This window comes from Leucoraja erinacea, chromosome 16 (assembly GCF_028641065.1).
Source record: "Leucoraja erinacea ecotype New England chromosome 16, Leri_hhj_1, whole genome shotgun sequence".
NCBI lineage: Eukaryota > Metazoa > Chordata > Chondrichthyes > Rajiformes > Rajidae > Leucoraja > Leucoraja erinaceus.
The window spans coordinates 32,083,644-32,099,654 of record NC_073392.1 but is presented as its reverse complement, the minus strand read 5'-3'; the positions used below and the strand labels follow the sequence as shown (position 1 = coordinate 32,099,654).

Below are 16,011 nucleotides of genomic sequence, written 5' to 3'. Positions count from 1 at the left end.
CTGAACTGAGGAGGCAGTTAAGAATTAATGGAATTGGTCATTCTGGAGTTATATATAGGCCAGACCTGGTTAGGATGGAAGATTTCATTTCATGAATGATATTAGCAAACATAATGGGTTTTTAACAACAATCTATTAGATCCATGACTACCAATACCATGATGTGTCTTTTGTTTTGATTCAGGATTTATTTAATTACATGAATTTAAATTTCCCACCTGCCATTTGAACTCGTATCTCTCAATCAATAGCCCAGACCTCTGGCCTGTTAATCAAACCAGTCTGTTGCTGAATCGTCTTCATAAATCTAATATGTTTTTCAATAACATCATAGCTCTCCCTTGCATGTCCTTTTATGCCTAATCCCCAAAAAGCGAAAAATCCCAATTTTAATGCCAGTTTATAACATATTAATTTATTTTAATTTATGAAATATCAATGTTAATGATTGTGCTCAGCAGCACAGGTAGATATGATTTGTACAAATCACAATGTATACATTTTTAAGATGAGTTGTTTTGCCATCAGTCATCATCAGCGGTCCCTCGAAACGAGTATGACTGTCCTCTCCTCTCTATAGGGTCGTCTACTTCTGAGTCTGCAGATGTCTGCAGAGGCCGATCCGCAACCTTGGTGCAACGTGGGCAGTGGAGACTGGCGGTGGCTGGTAGTCGTCGAGCCCCCTTCTCTCTCTCCTTACGGTGCTGTCGCTTTGTCTCTGCGACATGGCGTAGTTCCGTTTCATGACGTGCAACTCCTTCCTGCATGGATTTCCTCCAGGAGTGCCTGTCCAGTACAACGTGCTCCCAGTTGCTCGATGTGATGTGGAATTTCTTCAAACTGTTCTTGATGATGTCCTTGAAGCGTTTCTTTGGCTCGCCGGGGGCTCGCCGACCTTCCTTCAATTGAGAGAACAGGATTTGTTTAGATAGACGTGCGTTGGACATGCGGATGACATGGCCAGTCCATCGAAGTTGGTGCTGCATTATTGTGGTGGTGATGCTGGTCATGTTGGCTTCCTCCAAAACGCTGATGTTGGTGCGTTTGTCCTCCCAGCTGAACCTCAGAATCTTTCGTAAGGATCTTTATTGGTATTGTTCCAGGGCTCTCAGGTGCATGACTCGGCTCCATACAACAGGGTGGAGAGGACAACGGCTCTGTAGACCAGAAGTTTTGTTTGAGCCTTTAGGTCTCGGTCTTCAAAGACTCTTTTCCTGAGTCTGGCATAGGCTCCACTGGCACAACTCAGCCGATGGTCGACCTCAGAGTCAATGGCAGCTTTTGAGGAAAGAATGCTGCCAAGGTTGGGGAAGTGATCAACGTTTCCAAGAGTGGTGTCGTCCACTTTTATAGTGGGCTGGGTAGACGGCTGGTTGGGTGGAGGTTGATGTAGGACCTGGGCCTTCTTGATAAAGGTATTCAGGATGCCCTGGAGGTCTTCTGCAGAGTGTGCTGCAACGGCACAGTTGTCTGCGTACTGAAGCACCATGATGGCGGTGTTACTGACTTTGCTCTTGGCCTTCAACCTGTTAAAGTTGAAGAGCCCACCGTCAGTTCTGAAGGTAATCACATCAACAATAACATGCTGAATTATTTTGAAAGGAATGCAACAAGTATATTTCTTTTTGTGTTGCCCATCAGAAAATTCCCCCTCATGCCATCCCCCACAAGCTGAAGGTAAACCAGTGGATCATTATATTTTGCAACAAATTAGATATACCGTACATAAATACAATCAAGTATACTAGATAGAACAAGGGGGAAGAATATTGATCTTACCAATGGTGGCACAATGGCGCAGCAGTAGAGATGCTGCCTTACAGTGCCAGAGACCCGGGTTCGATGCTGACTACGGGTGCTGCCTGGACGGAGTTTGTGTGTTCTCCCTGAGAACGTTTTCCTCGGGGTACTCCGGTTTCCTCCCACATTCCAAAGACGCGCAGGTTTGTAATTTAATTGGCTTCTGTAAATTGCCCCTAGTGTGTAGAATAGAACTAGTGTACGGGTGATTGACAGTTGGCATGGACTCGGTGGGCCAAAAAGCATGTTTCCACCCTGTATTTCTAAACTAAAACTAAATTAAATGCACTCGTCAGATTAGTTATTTGCCTTTAAGAAGGAACTGCAGATGCTGGAAAATCGAAGGTAGACAAAACTGCTGGAGAAACTCAGCGGGTGCAGCAGCATCTATGGAGCGAAGGAAATAGGCAACGTTTCGGGCCGAAACGTTGCCTATTTCCTTCGCTCCATAGATGCTGCTGCACCCGCTGAGTTTCTCCAGCATTTTTGTCTACCTTAGTTGCCTTGTCTAGCTTTTCACTTAAACTGATAGCATTTTACACCTAAATACTGACATGAAGTGAGTGAAATGCCCTGTGCAGTCCAGCTGCTAATGATATAATGTTGTTCTTATTATTTATCATTTACTAGATCCATTGGTAGTTTTTGATTGAATATGGTGAACTTAGCAAGATCGAGCAAAGAATTCAATGCAACAAAGTTGACTGTGCAGAATACTTCCTAACATTATCCGTTTCTCAATCGTAATTTTCAGTACGAGGTAGAAATAAATATCCTTGGAGCACTGTACAAAAAAGATTCGAGAGGAATAATTATTGTGTTACTGTAATCATATCATTTTTTAATGTAATTATGATAATACTAAACAGAACACCATTTGAAAATAGTTCTCCGAGTCTATTCAGTTGACTTTACTTTAGAGATACAGTGCAGAAACTGGCCCTTCAGCCCATCGTGTCCCTGCTGATCAACAGTCACCCCACACACTGGCACTATCCTACCCACTAGGAACAATTTACAATTTTTCCCCCAAAGCCAATTAACCTACAAACCTGTATGTCTTTGGAACGTGGGAGGAAACCGGAGCACCCAGAGAAAACCCACATGGTCACAGGGAGAGCGTACACACTCCATACAGACAGCATCCGTATCAGGATCAAACCCAGGTCTCTGGCGCTGTGAGGCAGCAACTCTACCTCTGTGCCACCCTGCTGCCCCGTTAATTGGGGTCTTTTGTTTGAAATATACATCATCCCTGACCAAACTGACTAATTCCTGTTGGACAAAGCCTAATTGTGTTTGCAGTAGATGGTGGTTGACCCAACATAAGGATAAACCTGAAGATAGAAGTCAAATGGCATCAATGAATGAGATGTGCATAGATAGGCATCACGGTTCTGTTTCCATGCTGTATAACTAAACTAAACTAAATTAAACTAAAATAAATTAAAACTTTCCTAAACTATAAGTTCTACCTTGTAGAATAACATGCAGCTGGTGCATTTGAGGCACTTCACCTGCAAACATATTATTCTGATTTAGAAATATGTAGACATTTCTTCATTGCTGTTGGGTTTAAAACCTGGAACTCCCAACTCTAAAGTCCCTTGGAACAAATGTCCTTTGTCTGGAATCATAATGACTGTGATAGTTACAATATGTTGTTATTGTCCAAAGCTTCATAGATTCCCAACACTAAAGTCCCTTGCACTGATCACAATGACACCCCAATAGCTTGTAATCTGAAAATGACCTATTTAGACACTAAAAACTGAAGCAGCGCAGCAGTTCAGGCAGCATCTCGTGGAAATCAAGAACTGGGTTCCTGAATAAGGGATTGTCCATTAAAATAGGGATGCAGAGGAATTTCTTGCGAATCTTTGACATTTTTTACCCCAGATGCTGGGAAAGCTGAATCACTGGATATATTCCTGGTGAAGGGAAACATATTTTTGGTCTATGGAAGATTCAAGGGCATCAGAGAGCTGGTGGGAGTGTACAGCTAATTCTAAGATTAGTCTGACCATAATCTTACTGAATGGTGAAACAGGTTTGGTGGCCATAAGGTTTACTTGTGTTGCGATTTCCTATCAAGAGAGAGTTAGATCTAGGTCTTAGGGCTAAAGGAATCAAGGGATATGGGGAAAAAGCAGGAATGGGGTACTAATTTTGGATGATCAGCCATGATCATATTGAATGGCTCGAAGGGCCGAATGGCTTTCTCTTGCACCTATTTTTCTATGTTTCTATGTTCCAACTTAACAGCTCCTTGGGGAGTGCTTTTACCAGTTGGATGGCAAAACATGGTTCAATAAAGATGCTTAGGAATTGCCAATACATTCTGGGATGGTGTTGATCTGTGATGCCATCCCAGTATTTAGTGGCAGTTCCTAAATATATATTTTTGAGAAATATCTTTATTTAGTCCCTATGGTTTTGTTTTTTTGCATTAATTTAAAAGAAGAGGGGATCTGAAGGAGATCTTTATCGCTCAAGGTGAGTACCTGGAACTGCTGGTGAATGTGGTGGAAGCTGCTGATTGAGATGCTGTCAGCGTTTAAGAAGGGTCTCGACCCAAAACGTCACCCATTCCTTCCATCCAGAGATGCTGCCTGTCTCGCTGAGTTACTCCAGCATTTTGTGTCCATCTTCAAAATTTAAGACATGTTAGACACACAATTTAAATTGCCCAGGTATAGAAGTTTGTGGGCCAAGTGATGGAAGGTGGGATCAATACAGGTGGGTGTCCACTGGTTAGCATGGTGATGAGGGTCAAATGGCCTGTTTTCGTGCTATGCGACTTCATGACTGTTTCACTCTCCGGGTAATTTGAGCATTCACTAACTTTATTGCAGAGACCTTTCTAGGAATTGCAGACGTTGGTTTACGCAAAAGGATACAAAGTGCTGGAGTAATTGAGCAGGTCAGGCATCATCTCTGGAGAACATGGATGGGTGACGTTTCGGGTCAAGATACTTCTTCAGACTTCAGAGACCCTTCTTCGGACTTCAGAGTCTGAAGAAGTGTGTCTACCCGAAACATCACCTATTCATGTTCCCCATAGAAACTGCCTGACCTACTGAGTCACTCCATTCTTTTTTTGTCTATCTTTGGCATAAACCAGTATCTGCAGTTCTTAGTTTCTACTTCTCTCGAGATTCTGCCTGACCTGCTGAGTTACTCCAGCACTCTGTCTTCTCTAACTATATTGCCCATTCATATAATCATATGTGATGTTTCTCCCAGTCTCTTCCCACGGGTGAGTTTGGGAGTCATTTTTATTCGCTCTGACTTCCAAAGTGAGCCTTGTCCCGCAACGCTCTGGTGCTCAGCAAAGCCAGATAGTTTGAATTGAACTTGTCAACCCCGGCCGCTAGGGGTAGGTTGTGTCCGTGTGACTTGGTAAAAGGCAGCACGCAATGCTTGGAGACAACCCAGAGAGGGAGAGGCGGGAGGTGCACGGGATTAGAGAGGCAGTGGAAACGGCGACCCCGGGAGGTAACCGAAACAAAATCAAAGCAAGAAACCTTACCATGTCGAGACCAAACGGAGCCCAAAGTCGGAAACTGGTGGATCCCCCGGAAGGTGGCTGGGGATGGATAATCGTCTTCTATCTCTTTATGGTTAGTGGAAAGTTTTGCAGCTTGAGAGAAGAAAGTGAGAATTGCAGCAGGAGCGACCTGTTGCAACAAAACGGGGCACCTAGCGAGGCGGTTTGGCACCAGCAACTAGACGCTGGAAACCACCTTGTCTAGTTTCATGCCCTGGGGCGATAATCGCCTCTGGTGGTGGGGGTACATTTATTTAAAGTCCGTGGGCCACAAATAACCAGGAAGAGAGCTTCTTTGGTAGAGTTTAAGGATGTTCGTTTGGCAACAATCTGAAACAAAAGTCTATGAAGTCAACAACAGAAGAGAGATTTTTGATTTGTTGTTCAGGCTGTTCAAATCTGGCAATTCCAGCTTTATGTTTTGTGCAGAGAAAATATCTTTGGCGACACAGGGTCGTCGGAAGTCGTGTGTTTACTCTTCTATTGGGTCCAAATATAATCTAAACAGATACACACTCTAAATACTCCGCCGGTAATGTGCATTGGTTCCGTTCGCACTGTACCCTTTGTGTGATGGTTTTTCCATTTGTTTTTTGGTCCGGGCAAAATGGGTACGGCCACTCCTAGCGACCTGGTTACGCCAGTTACCCTGCAAGGTATTGCACCTTCTGATGGTCACTGTGTAACTGAGTCGATGCCAACACATTAAGGGCCTCCACAAGTCGTCGGTAATAGGGCGAACGCTGGAATCTTTTACAAAATAATGTAAATATAGAACACCTTAAAAGAAATGCTGCCAGCTCCGCTACTCGAGCATTTTGTGCCTAACCTTGAAAATAATAATGGGATCCAGCAAAGTCAGCATGGACTTCACAAAGAAAAACCATACTGGACTGATCTACTGGACTTTGTCATGTATCCAGCAGAATAGGCAAGCGGAATGTGGTAAATTTGGAATTGATGAGGCTTTTGATAAACCTTAATATGGAATTAGGGATAACGTATTGATGTGGATGGAAAATTGGTTGTCAGAGACAAAGCAGAGATTTAATAAACGGATGACTAATTGGTTTCAGGGGTGGTCTACTAATTTGGTGCCACAGGGATGGCCCCAGCTCGATCTCCATCAGGATTTGGCTGATGGCATGAAGTATCATTTGCCATGTTTATTGATAGAACATCAAACATGTTCAGTTTTGTTTATTGTCACGCCTACTGAGGTACAGTGAAAAACTTTTGTTGCATGCGAACCAGTCAGCAGAAAGATAAATCATGATTAATAGTTAAGCCATTCACTGTGTATAGATTCATAAGGGAATAACGTTTAGTGCAAGGTAAAGCCAGCAAAGTCCAAGCAAGGATAGTCCAAGGGTCGCCAATGAGGTAGAGAGTAGTTCAGCACTACTCTCTGTTTGTTGTAGGATGATTCGGTCGCCTGATAACAGCTGGGAGGAAACTGACCCTGAATCTGGAGTTGTGTGTTTTCACACTTCTATACCTTTTGCCTGATGGGCGAGGGGAGAAGAGGGAGTGGCCAGGGTGCGACTCGTCCTAGACCACTGGAACGTTAGTGGTTGAGGGGAGACTTGATAGAAGTATATAATAGGTATAGATAGGATAGAGAGTCAGAACCTTTGTCCCCAGGGTGGAAATGTCCAACAGCAGAGGGCATAGGTATAGAAACATAGACATAGAAACATAGAAATTAGGTGCAGGAGTAGGCCATTCGGCCCTTCGAGCCTGCACCGCCATTCAATATGATCATGGCTGATCATCCAACTCAGTATCCCGTACCTGCCTTCTCTCCATGCCCTCTGATCCCCTTAGCCACAAGGTGAGAAGGGGGAAAGTTTAATGGAGATGAAATGTCAAGAGAGCATAGCTTTAAGGTGACATGGAAAATGTTGAATGGAGACGTGTGGGGCAGTTTGTTTACACAGAGAGTGGTTGGGGGGGGGCGGGGAGTGGGTGGAGGAGGCATATACGATAGAGGCTTTTGAATAGGCACATGGAAATGCAGTGACTATAGGGACAGGGATCATGTACAGGCAGATGAGATCAGTTCTGTCAGCACAAACATTGTTGGCATAATGAGCCCATTCCTGTGCTGTACTGTGCTATGTTCTATATGTCTGGTACATTCCATCCAATGTTAGTGGCGGGCACATTGCCAAATGAAACTAATCCCCTCTGCCTGCATGTGATCCATATCCCTCCATTCCCTGTATATATATATATGCCTATCTAAAAGCCTCTTAAACACCACTATTGTATCAGCCTCCATGGCAGCACATTCCAGGAACTCACCACCCACTGTGTAAAAAACTTGTCCCACACAATTCCTTTAAGCTTTTCCCCTCCCACCCTAAAGCTATGCTATCCTGATATTTCCACCGTGGGGAAAAAAAGTCCTGACAGTCCACCCTATCTGTTCCTCTCGTAATCCTCAGTCAGGTCTCGCCTCAACCCCCCGTGTTCTAGAAATGCAATATGATGAAAGAATGGATCGACTGTCACTGGGTGGATTTCCTCCAGCTGCTCCAGTTTCCTCCCGCTGTATCTCTAAACTAAACTAAACAAGTGAACATCGCCTGACCTTCCACCTCGCTCTAATGCAGAATCAGCACACTACAGTCATACAGCGTGGGAAGGCCAAACCTGAAAGCCGTGGACAATGCAAAGACAAAACTTCACTCTGACCTTAAAAAAAGAACCGTGCCTTGCCTATCTGCGACAAACTGATCCTTCTGGGCAACTTCAGTTCCAGCCTCGGCAAAGGTACAATACTCTGGCAAGGTATAACTGGAAAGGAGAAAGCAAGATAGGTTAACTCCAATGGTGTCCTACTCCTGACAAAATGCTTGGGGCAGAGTCTTGTCATAACCAACGTGCTGTTTTATCGGAGAGACTAGCACAAGATTACATGACATCACCCATGATCTGGACATTTGTTCGAGATTATATCCTATCCGAGCAGAAAGGACATGGATGTCTACATCACCTACCCATTATAGGCAGCGATGACCTTTGAATTATTTTTTAAAAAGAACTGCAGATGCTGGAATAATCAAAGGTAGACAAAAATGCTGGAGAAACTCAGCGAGTGAGGCAGCATCTATGGAGCGAAGGAGTAGATGACGTTTTGGGTCGAGACCCTTCTTCAGCCAATTGTTGCTCTGTTACCTCCAACAACTTGACCATTGGCAGCAGCCCCAAACAAACTTCTCATTCGCTCGTGTAGTTCGCTGTTGGCTTCTGTCGTCGTCCAACATGTTGACAGAATTAGTCGCCCGACGAGTCACAGAGTGCATCGTATTGTCGTTTCCGGAGATCGCCACGAGGAGACTTCTGTCCTGATCCTCAACAACCTGCTGATTGCCTTCAACATCTGGGCTATCTTGAAGTCCACTTTGACAACGATGGACCTTCTAACAGAAATTGCCGTGATGCAACCAGTCAATATGCTCTCTACTGTACACAGGCAGAAGTTCAAGAGAGTCCTCTCTGACACATCAAATTATAATGAATGATTATATCAAATGGATCCAGAACTGAGTTAATCTCTGTGTACAATAATATTGAGCAAAGCTGCATTACTGCCCAGCAAGTTTCCCTTTTTTTTCTTTTTTGTGCTGCAATATTACACGTTACCTCGAATAAACTTCCATACAATGTACAGGTCAAACTAAACAAAAACAAACATTCAATCTATGCAACCGATCCAGTCCAGACCCAAAGTAAATTTAACCTCAGTCATTAAATTACAAATAATACTTGCCTAGGTACATGAAGCCAGGCCCAAAGTAATTGTTATCACATTCACTGAAACATACAAGTGAAAAGGACCTTACTCTCAATGCATGCAAAACAAAGGTGCTGTACCACCGTGGCTTGTTGTACAACACCACCCTCTGATAATGAAGGTCCAAGAAAATGTACACCACTTACCATATCTTAAAGCTATTTACTAAAGGGCGGTGAAGTGATGTAGTGGTATAGTTACTTACCTAGAAGAATCAAAGCTGGAAAAAACAGAAGAAATGAAGGTGTATGTACACAACTCCACTGCTTTCCAGCAATGTTTATGCATAGTAACCTTTGACCTGGCCATGCGCAGTCGGAATACCCTAGTGTGTAGGATGTGAAACAGGGATAATATAGAACGAGTCAGCGGGTGATCGCTGGTCGACGCAGACTTGGTGAGCGGAAGGGCCTGTTTCCACGCAGTGTCCCAAAACTAAACCAAACCAAACCAATGCGGGCAGATATTGATGAAATTAAACATTGCCTTAAGTGTGCCAACACAATAATTGGCTTCTGAAGAAAAAGGTATGTGAAGATCAAAACGTCAAACCCTGCAGAAACGTCTGGACATCACAGACCTGGGGTCTAATGTATGGGCTGCCTACAGCAGGCACATTGAAACACTGGAGAAACACCACCGCTGTTTCTATCAAAAGGTTCAGTGGTTCAATAGTGCTTTATTTGTCACACATGCAACTGCGCATTGAATTTCTTTTTGCATTATCACACGTGCAAGCATCGCCACTTTTGTCACCATTGTTCAAAATCCGGTCGGCCCGCACGCTAGATTTACTGGGGCAGTTCCCGTGAACCGATATCCCTCTCCTCTCCTTGCCCGGCCATCTTGGTGACCCGGTGACGCCTCCTGCAGCCGATCTTAAAGGCGCTGAAGGCATTACCCCAGTTCACCCTCCTACTGGCACTTACTCCTCATGTCTGACATCTCCAACTTCCTCCTGTTTTCACGGTCCAACGAGCCTTCCAGACAATCCTCCAGATCCACTGGCAGCGTTAGGGAACCAACATCAGTGTCTCTCTCAACAACATCTAGAGTATTATGTTCAATTTTGAGCACCATGTTATAGGAAAGATGGTGTCAAGCTGGAAAGGGTGCAGAGAAGATTTACGAGGATGTTGCCAGGACTCGAGGGCTAAGCTGTAGGGAGAGGTTGAGCAGGCTAGGTGGCTACAGCCCCTGAGGCCACCTCACCCATCAATGTTCTGCAGGGATGCCGCCTGACCTGCTGAGTTACTCCAGCTCTAGCTCTTGCCCCGCTTCTCCCCACTCCCCCACCCTCCACCCCTTTAAACTGACAACTTCCCCTCTAGTGTGTGGGAAGTGGATGTTGGCTCGAAGGGCTAAATGGTCTCCTCCTGCACCTATTTTACGTTTTTCTATGTTGAAAGTCAGAAAACATAGAACCAGTGCGATCGGGTGATCGATGGTCAACGTGGACTCAATGTGCCGAAGAACTTGTTTCCTTGCTGTATCATTCAATTCAATTCTATCACAGTCCAATGGCCCCAGTGAGAGAGTCTGCAGGTTTTGTCATGGAAACATAGAAAATAGGTGCAGGAGTAGGCCATTCGGCCCTTCGAGCCTGCACCGCCATTCAATATGATCATGGCTGATCATCCAACTCAGTATCCTGTACCTGCCTTCTCACCAATCCTCCTGATCCCTTTAGCCACAAGGGCCACATCTAACTCCCTCTTAAATATAGCCAATGAACTGGCCTCAACTACATTCTATGGCAGAGAATTCCACAGATTCACCACTCTCTGTGTGAAAAATGATTTTCTCATCTCGGTCCTAAAATACTTCCCTCTTATCCTTTATCTGTGACCCCTTGTTCTGGACTGACTCATCACTGAGTCATGACTCATTATTTCCTGTTCCTGAGGTATGTGATCCGTTTCACCCAGTAATGTAGAAATTATTCTGAAGGGATTTTGCTTAATATCTGTTAATTATAAATGTTCTGTGTTGCAATCAGAGTATTCGAGTAAATAGATGTAGAGCAGGGCAGTATTGTGGCTTTGAAGATAGAATGTAAGCTTACATAATATGAGTTGCATCATTGGAGAACATGAGATACTATTTGCTCGGTAGAGAAAGGTCTTTTTATGTTGTCATAGTGAGACAGTTTTATGGATTGTGCAATTACTGACTATGGGTAAAGGTTGTTGAAGAATGTAAATGCAAAAGGTCATTAATTGTTTCTGTATACAGTATTCCATATAGGATAAGGGAATCTTGTTGTATCCGGATATATGAGGCAATAAATTAATCTAACCTAATCCTCATATCAAGATGATCTACAAATGACATGGAAAGTTACAAACTGTGTGACAGGATATAATTAAACAATGGTGACAAGCCAGGTCGATTCTGCCCTCCACCTCTGCATTATATAAATTCATCATTTGGTCCTTTGAAGACCAGTCTTTGGGAACAGTGACATTGTGGTTAAGTTAATGATTTGTCCTCCAGAGCCTCGAACCATTGATTGGGAGTGTTGCGCTTGTGAAATGGGATGCGCCGTTTCAAAGTGGCGGATGCAAATTCATTTGTGGCTTGCCAAAGCGAATTGGATAAATATTAGAAGGAGCCGAGGGGAAAGCAAACTGCTGGGCACAAAGATGGCACTGGCTCAAGCAATAAAATGCCTGCATGATACTCTGACAATAAATTTGAGAGAGTTCATGTCCATAAGTTGTAGGGACCGTGCTGCAAATGTTACAAATAGGTGTGGTTTTAGAAACTGCATCGTCATCTATCTTCCCTCAGTCTGAAATTCATTATTTACCATGATTTTCTTATCTCTTACCCTTGACTTACTTTCTTATCTACACCCTTACTGATCCTTTTATTCCTCGGGCCTCAATTTAACTTTCCAGTCTTTTGCGTCTGATTCTGGAAATCCGTGGATAGTTTCCTCAGTTACCTGTAAAAATACCTGTCAGTTTAGTCAGTAAAAAATGTCCTTTTTAAAACAGCATGGGCTGTTGTTTATTAACTCAGACTTTTTGCAAAGTGACTGATCAGTTTTTCTTTGTTTATCTTTCTTAATGTTCCCCCATCAATGATGTTAAAGTTACAAGCCTTTTGTGGACTGGTTAGTCTCTACACTTCTTGTTGTTATTCTCCATCTCTCCGGTACATCCGAGTGTCCGTGGAGAATGGAAGAAACATGGCCAGTCCATATGCAATTCCCATTCCTACTGTATGCAGCCCGGCATCCTATCTACAAAGACTGACTTACCCAGCCTGCTTTTCCAGAACCCCGACTGCATATTATTCATTCCACCCAGTATCTCAATTATCTTGCTGAAATAAGAAACTGCAAATGCTGGTTTACAAAAAAAGGTCATATGGGCATAAGGAATAGGAGTAGAATTAGGCCATTCGATCCATCAAGTCTACTTCACCATTCAATCATGGCTGATCTATCTCTCCCTCCTAACCCCATTCTCCTGCCTTCTCCCCATAACCTCTGACACCCATGCTAGAAGTAACTAGTTGGGTTGTACGGTGGTAAAGATGTTGCCTTACATCGCTTACAACGCCAGAGACCTGGGTTTGATCCTGGCTATGGGTACTTGTATGTATGGAGTTTGCACTTTCTCCCCGTGATATGCGTGGGTTTTCTCCGAAAACTTTGGTTTCCTCCCATGCTCCAAAGACGTACAGGTTTGTAGGTATAAGTGGCTTGGTATAAATGTAAACATTGTCCCTAGTGTAGGAACGTGTTAATGTGCGGGGATTGCTGGTCGGTGCAGACTCGGCGGGCCAAAGGGCTTGTTTCTACGCTATATCTAAACTAAACTAAAAAACTATACTCAGCGGGTCATGCAGCATCCCTGGAGAACATGTATGGGTGATGTGTTGGGTCGGGACGCTTCTTCAGACTAGCCCACTGAATCACTGATCTATACTATCTACCCTCTGATTAAGACGAAGGCAGCATCCTCTTCCATGGTAAATACAGATGCAGCGTTAGGAACGGGGATGGTACACTGCTAATGGAACTGCTACCTCTCACGGATCTCCTGTACGGATTGTATCTCCCATACATCTCCAGGTCGGAGATGTGTCTTTTCTCTGAGTCGCATCGGTCTGTGGACTTTCTCCGCCCAGCTCGGCCTGTGGACTTTCGGAGCCGCATCCTCCGGTAAGAAGTGGCCGATTCGGAAACTCCATACCGCTGAGAGTGTTCTTCCGTTCCGATGTCAGAGCTCTGATCATCCCGGCGAGAGGGCCTGAACATCGGGCCGCCCGTAGCGGCGACTGCGGAGGGCTCAAAGCCCCAACCACGGGTGAACAAAGAGGAAGATGACTGAACATTATTGCTTTCCCTCACAGTGGGAAACGTTGATTCTGCTGTGGGGGATGTTCATATTAAATCCTATTGTGTATTGTGTTATTTTATTCATAGGGCTGTACGGTAACTCAAATCTCACTGTACCAATTGGTGCATGTGACAAGAAATATAACTTGAACTTGAACAGCTCCGTCGATCTGGGTTTGTTCCAAAATGCTGTCTAAATGGAGTTTGCATGTTCCTCCTATGGTCACATGGGTTTTCTCTGGATGGCACAGTGGCGCAGCGGTAGAGTTGCAGCTTACTGAGCCAAGGACCTGGGTTTGATCCTGACTACGAGTGCTCTCTGTACGGATTGTATCTCCCATACAATTGTCAGTGCCCTTTTCTTTGGTGACCTTTGTTTCCAACCCTAAAAGGCTAATGGAGCCAGTACATTTCTGGTCACACAAGGAATTGCAGTTGCTGGAATCTTGGATAGAACACACAGTGCTGGTGTAACTCAGCAGGTCAGGCAGTATCCCTGAAGGATATGGATAAGTGACGCTTCGGGTGAGAACCCTTCTCAGTCTGAATGCTGTCTGAATCCCGCTGGGTTACTCCAGGACTTTGTGTTTTTATTTGTAGAATAGCATTTGCATTTCCTTGTTTTTGTAATAAGACGTCCATTCAGACTCAGCACCACACTGAATCTATCCTTTGTACTCTGCATTGTTAACTTCTGTTCTCTTGTTACATTCATAAAATGTTTTTTTTTAGCATTAACTTTTAACTTTAAAATCCTGGGCAGGATTCAGAATATCTACATTATCACATTTATCTACATTATACTGCATCTGCCATGCATCTGCCCACTCACTCAACCTGTTTAAGTCACCCTGCAACCTCCTAGCATCCTCTTCGCGGTTCACACTGCCACCCAGCTTTGTGCCATCTGCAAATTTGCTAGTGTTACTTTTAATCCCATCACCTAAATCATTAATATATATAGTAAATAGTTGCGGCCCCAACAACGAGCCTTGCGGCACTCCACTCGCCACTGCCTGCCATTCTGACAGGGACCCGTTTATTCCTACTCTTTGTTTCCTGCCTGCCAACCAATTCTCTATCCATGTCCATACCCTACCCCCAATACCATGTGCTCTAATTTTGCCCAATCATTTCCTGTGTGGGACCTTATCAATTTTGAAAGTCCAGATACCCAATTCCTATCTCCTTGTGTGGGCCTTATCCCCACTCTATCCATTCTGAAATCCCCAATACACCCTCAAAGGAATTCCTCCATGAAATTCCTTAGTCCATGCATTGCACCTACATTGGGACCCTTCATCCATTTTACTTGTCCACATCCTCAAAAATTCCACCTTATCAAAGATTCTGAAAGTCCAGATACACTACATCCACTGGCTCTCCTTCATCCATTTTACTTGTCACATCCTCAAAAAATTCCAGAAGATTAGTCAAGCAGGATTTCCCCTTCAATAATCCATGCCGACTTGGAGCAATCCTTTTACTGCTATCCAAATGCATCATTATTACTTTTTAAATAATTGACTCCAGCATCTTTCCCACCTCTGATGTCAGACTAAGTGGCCTATGATTCCCCTTTTTTCTCTCGCTCCTTTCTTGAATTATTATTCCTAACCATTATTCCCGGGAATCCATCACAGTTAGTTCACATAAAAACGAGATTAGGACGGATTTCCATGAGAGGCCTTATGGATTGACTTTAGACTGAAAGGGAGCCTGGATTCTACTGAGAAGGAGTATCAGTAAGCTAATCAAGAAAGCATAGCAGCATTTTCACTGAATCTTGATACATGCGGAATTCTTTTATGCCATATTCCAGTTTTGCATCAGATTTCCATCTGCTGAGTTACTAAAACTTTTCATTACCAGCCCAGCAAAGGAGATCTATTCTTTAAACAAAAGGGCTTTCTGTTGGCAGCTCAATCTCTGGTGTAAATGTTCCCTGCAAGTACGTGTCGATTTCCCCTGACAATAACAGATTGACCACAGTAAGTCTGCACTCACCTCTTATTGTATCTAATAATGTGTTTATACATTCTCAACTGAAGCTGCAACTCTTGATAAAATCACAAAGATTTTCATTCATTAACTTTCCATTCCTTAATTTTTAAAAAAATCTCCTCATATTATATTCTTTCCACCTCCCCCATCGACTGCCTTCCCCACCCACTGATTAAATGTTGATGGGACAGAGTAAGGTTGCGGGGTGAAGGCAGGAGAATGGGGTGGAGAAGGAAAAATAGATTAGCCATGATTGAACGGCGGAGTAGACTCAATGTGTAGAATGACCTACTGCTGTTCCCATGCCTTATGAATTTATGAAGGCCATTTGGCCCATCAAGTTACTATGTTTCTCCTCACATTCTGAGGTTTACTAGAATGCTGTCTGGATTAGAGAGTGTGACCTACACTGGAGACTGCGAGATGACCTGAGAGAAATATATAACATGTTGAGAGACATATATAAGTTGGACAGTCCAAACCTTTTCCCCCAGGGTGGAA

General features: G+C 43.8%; 1 protein-coding gene across 1 annotated transcript in view; it reads left to right on the top strand.

Moving 5' to 3' along the window:
* The first annotated feature begins 4,173 nt into the window (after nt 1-4,173).
* LOC129704752 (monocarboxylate transporter 5-like) overlaps nt 4,174-16,011 on the top strand; it is a 54,126-nt gene continuing 42,288 nt past the window's right edge. Inside the window, exon 1 of the mRNA XM_055648069.1 lies at nt 4,174-5,423. Coding sequence (XP_055504044.1) covers nt 5,220-5,423 — 204 coding nt within the window. The 5' untranslated portion in view covers nt 4,174-5,219. The remainder of the gene's footprint in view (nt 5,424-16,011) is intronic.